This window comes from Sapajus apella, unplaced genomic scaffold, assembly GCF_009761245.1.
Source record: "Sapajus apella isolate SASKATOON/1434 unplaced genomic scaffold, GSC_monkey_1.0 scaffold35, whole genome shotgun sequence".
In the NCBI taxonomy this organism is placed as follows: domain Eukaryota; kingdom Metazoa; phylum Chordata; class Mammalia; order Primates; family Cebidae; genus Sapajus; species Sapajus apella.
The window spans coordinates 10,220,275-10,229,157 of record NW_022436975.1 but is presented as its reverse complement, the minus strand read 5'-3'; the positions used below and the strand labels follow the sequence as shown (position 1 = coordinate 10,229,157).

General features: G+C 40.3%; 1 protein-coding gene across 1 annotated transcript in view; it reads left to right on the top strand.

The window, feature by feature from the left end:
* NSMAF (neutral sphingomyelinase activation associated factor) overlaps positions 1-8,883 on the top strand; it is a 72,266-nt gene that overhangs the window by 8,142 nt on the left and 55,241 nt on the right. Inside the window, 1 exon segment of the mRNA XM_032296151.1 lies at positions 8,553-8,642. Within this exon segment, the coding sequence (XP_032152042.1) occupies positions 8,553-8,642 (90 nt within the window).

The window sequence follows — 8,883 nt, the reverse complement described above, 5'->3', positions numbered from 1 at the left end:
AAAAAAAAAAAAAAAAAAAAGAAATGCACATTCTCAGGCCACACCCTAAAGCTGCTGCATGGGAATGTGCATTTTAACAAGATCCCCAGATGATTGTGTGCACATTAACCTTTGAGAAGTGCTGCTCTAGATAAGAGTAATTCAGCATTCATTTTGATTTTTTATTTGTTTGTTCCTTCCAACTGAACTTTCTTCTTCAAATTCTTGATTGTACGTATAAAAAAGACTCATGGAAGCTCCTGCCCTGCACTCTGATCCTTGATGAGGGAAGCGAAGGACTTTGAGAGCAGACGACATTTTTACCATTTCTTCTCATAAATCGCTGAGACTTGAAAATAGAATGGACTGACTTTATAGATGGTGTCAGTGAAAGGGATTTTGACATCTGAACCATCTTAGCTGGAAGTCACTGCATCTCCGAGTCAGGGAGAACTTAATTTTCTAGAGTCTGGCTGAGTGATAGAAAGCTTTAACCTGACTACTGAGGGGAAAGGCTAAAAAGGCCAGATGAAAGAATGAAATTGTTTAAATTCATGAGAAGAACTCTTTCTAGGAAGGAGGAAGGGCCAGTAATTTATAGGAGAAAACAACTGGTACAGGAACTAGAAATAATATTTGGTCCCTCAGATGTCTCTCTGCAAATGTGTAGAACATGGATGATAAAATGAGCCGGGTCTTATAACAAAAGGCTGTGTGTTTTAGGTATCACTGGAGTTTTGTAAGATGAGACCCAAGTTTGGAATCTAGTGTTGACAAGCTGCAGACTATTGAAAGGGAAAGTCCTGCAGGGTGGTGAGGCAGTGGGCTCTGTATGTTAAGAAGGTATACATCTGAAGGGGAATCCATGCAACCCAAGGGGGAAAGCCCAGAGAACATAATTGGAAAGTGGAACAAAGATAACATGATTGTGTTCTTTCGTTAACAGGCCACGTTAAGTGGGTAGAAGACGTGGCTGTGTTGGTGTAAATGGGAAAACAGGAAGTGATGAAAGAGATGCTAGCTGAAATGCTTAGTGAGATCTAAATACAGTTCCTTGGCTTCCTTTGCTGGAGTTTTAATTTATCCTGAACTTGAGAACTTTACTTAATATTGAATATTAAAGACAAATTATTAACCAAGTAGCAATGAAATGAACCATCAGATAAAGCAGTCATATCAAGTTGTTATTGTTGAAGCTTAGGAGAGTTGAGAGGGATCCTGTCATACACAGATCTAGATTTTTAAGAAAGCAGATATTGAAAGTTTCAAGGAGAAAGAAGATAGGTACTATTACTGGACGTTTTATAAGCATATTGACCCAAGGAACTTTGTGAAACTGTCAAAAATGTAATTCAGAATACCTAATGCAAATGATCTTTGGTGAAGAGTTACAGAAAATCAGGCAAGCTTACATGTTGGAAGGAAGCTAAAAAAGAAAAAGAAAAAGAAAATCCGATTAGCAAATAAACAAAGAATGGTTGTACAGGCAGTATTTCTCTGAGCTTATGATTATTCATTTTAGTATAAAACAAGAAGGTTATACATAGTTAATTTCAAAAAGGTTGAAGCCCCAAATGAGTGGAAGCTTTGAAAAATGGTACAGGTTAAAACAATAAGAACAAAAAAAAGTCTTCTAAAGTTGCCTTTGGAACTAGGAAGTACTAGGCTGCTGCCTAGGCCTAGCCTGGTAGTGTAACATTGAGTTATGACAGAGAAAGCTCTTATTTTGTACTCTGTTGATGAGACAGGATGAACTTTTGCAAGATGAGTGAAGATGCCAAGGGTACCCATGTGCTTGTGTCTCCTGGCATAAAATCCTGGGAGAGTTTGAGTTTAGAACCACAGAATTATTTCAGTGATCTAGGAACTTTGAAAGGTGCTGAAAGAATATATGTGCATAAATAGGTTTAATGCAAATTCTAGATCAGACAGATTATTTATAAACCACTAGAAGAGGAAGTTGTTGTCACCAGTCCCCAGCATGAATTCACACTGAAGTTATGTCATGCTGCTAATCTCATCTCTTTTGACAGAGTTCTGACTTTGTTTAAAGTCAGGTCAAATGCAGGAAAGTGAGGAAAAGGCAGTCGATTTAATTCATCTGAACTTTGGCTGAAGGTTTGCTTTGGCGAAGATGTCATAGCACAATTGAAAAAGGGGAAATTAGTATAGTTTAGGTGGCATAATAATGTTTGAATGACTCTCTTCAGGGATTGTTGTTTGTGTTAGTCTATTTTCATGTTGCTATAAAGAAATATCTGAGGTAGGGCGTAGTGGCTCACGCCTGTAATCCAAAGGCTTTGGAGGCCAAGGTGGGCAGATCACCTGAGGTTGGGAGTTCAAGACCAGCCTGACCAACATGGTGAAACCCCGACTTTAAAAAAAAAAAAAAAAGAAATATCTGCGACTTGGTAATTCATAGGAGGTTTAATTGGCTCACAGTCCTGCAGGCTGTATAGGAAGGAAGGATGACACTGGCATGTGCCTGACTTCTACTGAAGCCTCAGGGAGCTTTTACTCATGGTGGAAGGTGAATTGGGAGCAGGTACATTACATGGCAAGAGAGGTAGCAAGAGAGAGAAGGAGGAGGTCCAGGATTCTTTTAAATAACCAGATCTTATCTGAAATAACTGAGCATGGACTCACTTATTACCACGGGGATGGTGTTAAGGCATTCATGAGGGATTTGCCCCCATGATCCGGTCACCTCCCGCTGGACCCTACTTTCAACATTGGTAATTCCATTTTAACATGAGATTTGGAGGGGACAAACATCCAAACTGTATCCTTCTGCCCCTGGCCCCCTAAATCTGTTGTTCTTCTCAGATTGTGAAATATAAGCATCTCTTTCCAATTGTCCCCCAGTCTTATTTCAACATCATGTCCAAAGTCCTAAGTCTCATCTGAAACCCATCTCCTTCCACCTAAGAGCCTGTAAAATCAAAATAATTTATCTACTTTCAAGATACAATGGTGGTACATTGGGTAAACATTCCCATTCAAAAGGGAGAAATCTGCCAAAAGAAAGGGACAATAGGCCTCATACAAGTCTGAAACCCAATAGGGCAGTCATTAAATCTTAAAGCTCCAAAATAATCCCCTTTGATTCCTTGTCCCACACCTAGGGCACAGCAGTGTCAGGAGTGGGCTCCCGAGGCCTTAGGCAGCTCTGCCTCTGTGGCTTTGAAGGATGCAGCCCACATGGCTTCTCTCACAGGTTGGAGTTGAGTGCCAGCAGCTTTTCCATGCTGAGATTGCAAGTTGCTGATGGCTCTACCATTGTTGAGTCTAGAGGGCAGTAGTCCCCTTCCCATAGCTCCACTTGGTGGGGACTCTGTGCGGGGGCTCCAGGCCACTTCTCCCCTTCACACTGCCCTCATAGAGGTTCTTTGTATGGGCTTCATCCTTGCAACAGACTTCTGCCTGGGCACCCAGGCCTTTTCACACATCCTCTGAAATCTAGGGGAAAGCTGCCAAGGCTCCTTTATGCTTGCATTCTGTGCACCTGCAGACCTAGCACCACAGGAAAGCTGCCAAGGCTTATGCCTTACACCCTTTAGAGCAGCAGCCTGAGCTGTGCTTGCTCCCTTTGAGCCATGGCTGGAGGTGGAGCAGTGGGGCTGCAGGGAGCAGTGTCTCTAGGCTGTCTGTGCTGGGCAGTGGGAACCTGGGCTTAGCCCCCTGAGCCATTCTTGCTTCTCCTAGGCCCTCTGTAATGGGAGGGACACCCTGAAAACTTCTGAAATGCCTTTGATGTCTTTTCCCCATTGTTTCAGATATTAGCCCTTGACAACCTTTTAGTCATGTTCTTCTCTCTAGCAAGAGATTACTCCATAGCTAGCTTGAATTCCTCTCCTGAAAATGCTTTTTCTGCCACATGTCCCGGCTGCAAATTTCCCAAACTTTTATGTTCTGCTTTCCTTTTGATTGTAAGTACCAACTTTAAGTCATTTATTTGTTCCTGTATCTGCTTGTAGGCTTTTAGAATCAGCTGGACTACTTCCGGAACACTTTGCTATTTAGAAATTTCTTCCGCCACATACTCTTCCTAAGTCCTTATTCTCTGGTTCAAACTTCCACAGATCCCTAGGAACATGGATGCAAATGCAGCCAAGTTATTTCATAGGTTGTAACAAGGGCGACCTTTGCTTCAGTTCCCAGTTATGTCCTCATTTCCATCTGAGACCCTGTCAGCCTGGCCTTCACTGTCCATATTTCTATCTGCATTTTCGTCACAACCATTTAACCAGTCTCTGAGAAGTTCCAAACTTTCCCTTGTCTTCCTCTTCTCTTCTGAGCCCCCCAGACTCTTCCAACCTCTGCCTGTTACCCTGTTCCAAAGCTGCTTCCACATCTTTATGTATATTCATAGTAAAATGCACTACTCCTTGGTGCCAATTTTATGTCTTAGTCTGTTTTTGTTTTGCTATAAATACCTGAGGCTGGGTAATTTACAAGGGAAAGAAACTTAATTGGCTCATGGTTCTGCAGGCTGTATAGAAAGCAAGGGACCAGCATCTGCTTGCTTTCTGGTAAGCCTCAGGGAGCTTTTACTTACAGCGGAAAGTGAAGTGGGAGCAGGTGTATCCCAAGGCAAGAGATGGAGCAAGAGAGAAAGGGAAGGTCCCAGACCCTTTTAAACAACCAGAGCTTGTGTGAACAAACTGTGAACTCATTTATCACCAAAGGGATGGTGCTGAGTCATTCATGAGGGGTCTGTCCCCATGACCTAATCACCTCCTACCAGGCCTCCACCTCCAACATTGGAAATCACATTTCAACATCAGATATGGAGGAGACAGAATGTCCAAACTATAAACTGTCCACTGTATTACTGGGGGGATGTTTCCAATGATGTGTAGTAGGACTGCAATCTTGCCTTGTCTATAACAGTTTTCTTAATTTCTTCCTTATTTCAAAAATCATTTTCAGAAGCTTCTTAAAAATGCCCTGTTTAATTAAATCGCCTCTCTAGTAGAGACACTATACTGACTCTCTGGTAGGGACACTATAATCTAGCTTCATCCAAGGCTGGCGTTGGGGTATTGAGAGTAGAGGTGGCAAATACACAGCACCCCTGTGCTTTCGTGTGTCTCTGCACACATCATGAAGGCGTCATGGTGTCACAGTACTTCCCAGTGAGCTCGGTTTACACTTCTTATCACAGTGAAGGCTGTTAGAGAAAGCACTGTCTAGCAATACCTTCTGGATTCACTGTAAATACTGTTCATCAGCTAAGTGTTGAGTAATTGTTGAGTGGAATGCAAGCTAACTCCAGCTATTTTAAGTTCTGGTTAAGTGTTGTACAGTAGGCTTTAAAATTTAGGTGATGTGAGAATAGGAAACAACTTCTTAGGAATGTTGAGTTGCTGAGTGAGGCAACTTCTCTTAAGAGAATGAAACCACACCACTGTAAAGGATTAAACTGGGAATATGTAGAGGCAGGGCCAAGAGTCTTCTAAAGAAATAATATATAGTCAGATACAATACCAATGAATGAGACCATAAAATTACAAAACGGTGATTTTAATTTTTTTTTAAAGCATAGACTCTTTTACTCTGAAAAATGTAGTTTGAAAATCATTCTTCTAAAAATCATGAAACTTAATTGTAATAATTTTTACATAGAAAAATTTTAAAGCAGGTATAACAATACTTTAGTAAAAATAAAACAGATTCAGAAAAGTTTCTTAATCCTTTAACTTCAAACAATATGATTTGGTTATATCCCTTCACTATGTGTTTTACATTTCTTGCAAAATGCACATATTGATAAATTAGAGGCTATAATTAATTCACTAAATGAAATGATGATTTTAGTTCTAAAATAGTTGATATGATTATATTTTAATACTTATGTGGAAGAGCTTGTCTCCGAAGGCTACTTGTGCTTCACAGAAATAAAATTATGCCATTGTCTTATTGAAGAATTCTTACTCTATTTTCCTATAAGAGAAGTTGGGAGATTAGGAAAGAGAAGGAAGGATGCGTAGCTCCAATTCTGTCTTGTGATTATATTGAAATTCAGATTAAGTATTGATAAGGTGCATTTTATTTGCACTCTGGCAGTTTATCCTGTAATTGATTCCTGTTCATGGATTTAAATATGGAGGACAGGTCAATAAAAGTTAACGATTATTGGGATATTGAGAGTAGAAGTGGCAAATACACAGCACCCCTTTGCTTTCCTGTGCCTATGATTAGGATGGCAAAACTGGTTCCTGCTATCATTTTAAATTTTTTTTTTTTTTTTGAGATGGAGTTTTGCTCTTGTTGCCCAAGCTGGAGTGCAATAGCGTGACTCAGCCCACTGCAAACTCCACCTCACAGGTTCAAGCGATTCTCCTGCCTCAGCCTCCTGGGTAGCTGGGATTACAGGTGTGCGCCACCATGCCTGGCTAATTATTTTCTATTTTTAGTAGAAAAGGTGTTTCACCATGTTAGCCAGGCTGGTCTTGAACTCCTGACCTCAGGTGATCCTCCCGCCTTGGCCTCACAAAGTGCTGGGATTACAGGCATGAGCCACTGCGCCCGGCTGATTTTTAATTTTTTGAGTTACTTTTCTTTTGGTTCAGATTATTATTATTTTTTTTACTGAACATCTCTTCTAGTGTCATGAATATAACTTCTTTGTAGAGACATTAATTATAGCCTTTTGACCTTTTTTTCTGTTCTCTGCATTGTGTTTAGTCCTTCAAGTTGCATTCTTCCTGCTTGCTTTGGCTTTGTTCTTTCATGCTGGAAACTGTGATCTTTGGCTGTTCATTCATATTTAAATATGATGCATGTAATTCTGAGTCACTGAGAATAGGCCATTTGTGTTGAGTTTCACTGTGGGATAATGTTGTAGAGACCTGGCTTTTTCTCTGGTGCTATTTAGTTTTTTCCAAGACTAAAGTACCAGACTCCTGCCTGGAGTAATATGTGTTCTCTTACTAGTGTTCATCTATTTCATGTTTTGCTTAGTCATCCTCTTTTCACACAACCGTCCCCCTCTCCGCTGTGCCTGATACCTAGTGTGGAGCCTCATGTTCCATTTTTTTTTTTTTTTTTTTTTACAGAAAAACCACATGTGGCCATGTGCAGTGTCTCACACTTATAATCCCAGCACTTTGGGAGGTCGAGGTGGGCAGATCACGAGGTCAAGAGATTGAGACCAGCCTGGCCAACATGGTGAAACCCTGTCTCTACTAAAAATACAAAAATTAGCTGGGCATGGTGGCATGTGCCTATAGTCCCAGCTACTTGGGAGGCTGAGGCAGGAGAATCACTCAAACCTGGGAGGCGGAGGTTGCAGTGAGCCGAGATCACGCCACTGCACTCCAGCCTGGCAACAGAGAAAGACCGTATCTAAAAAAACAAAAAGTAAAAAAATACATGCCAGAGTGGAGTAGGGGTAACCCATCAGGAAAAGAATTGAGGGCCACTGCCTTCATTCACTTTTAACCACCCCTCATGCTTACAAACCCTGCCCTCTTGGTACCTGATCCTGCAATTTCTGAACTTGTTGTAAGTCCAGTGACTTGAGCTGGTTTTCTCCTGAGTGGTGCCTTCTCTGGAAGCATCTGAAATTCTGATTTCTGAGCACCACTTATTCCCCCCATCTGCTTTCCATTTCTCACAGATTTGCTCATGTCTCTTCTCTGCTTTAATATCTCTCCAATTTGCTTTAGCCTGTGGGTTTTACCATTTAAAAATAGTTTTATTCACATTGTAGTGGTGTTTCAAGAGGAAGTGAAATAGATATATATGTGTAACCTGCCATGTTTAATGTAAATTTCTTCCTCCAACACACTGGAACTTAAGGCCCATCTCAAGTCTCACACTTTTCATGAAAGCTTTTGCCTGTAACTCTAGATACCATTGGTGTTTCCTGGTCCTTATCACAAAACAACAAAATGCCTGTTTTCACTACTTTGTCATGTATTTGTTGCTATAGCCATCATACAATAAAATTAATAATTTTTCTTAATGTCATGTCTTGTTTTTAAAAGTTTAAATCACTTACAACTTTAAAAAGAACTATATTTCAATCCTATTCAATTTGGTTTACTCATTTTACTTATTGAACACCCATTGTGTAGGCAGCATTGGCTGGTTGTCGCAGGGGGATATCTAAAGATCTGTCTCCTAGAGGCGTGTAGTCTTGTGGGAGTAACTCTGATAACCATGAGAGGGATGTTGGAGGGGGTGTGGCACGGAAGAGGTAGGGAAGCCTAACATTGTTTAGTCAGGTGAAACAAATGATGAAAATTCCGTAAGTGGGATAGCTCTGAGCTTTGTTCAGGTAAGGATAAGTTTAACTTCATGAAATTCGGAGTTTCTGTAAAAGAGCAGTACATCCACCTGGTGAGTGATCTTATTTTTGGCATAGTAGTTATTTGGACACGAGGCCCATCTATGTACTTCCTGCCACTGGGTAGAAAGGACTGCCTGGCATGGTATACATGCTTCCTAAGTGTTTGTTAAATTCATGAATGGAAAAGCTTTTTGGGATCAGACGTTTTAAATATATTGCTTTCTTATATTTACTAAAAAATAAACTGAAAGTTGTTTTTTCCCCCCGAATCTAGATTTTCCTTGCTGCTGCTTAACTTGGAGGAGTACTACTTTGAACAGCATGGAGCCAATCACATTCTGCACAAAGGCAGCCACCATGAAAGGTAAGGAAGCTTTGGAATCTCCATGGACAAACAAACGTTTCTGATACCTGATATTTTTAAAGTTAAATGTGTGATCATATAGGTGTTAACTAAAGAAAATATTAAATATTAGGCTTTAAAACAATTAGAGCAAATTTTATTTAGAGTTTCATTGAGGATTATAAGCCGGGAAAGTCTTTTAGAGAGTTTTTGCTATGTTTATTATTTTATCTCCCATGAAGTTTTTTTCATCTTTTTTCTT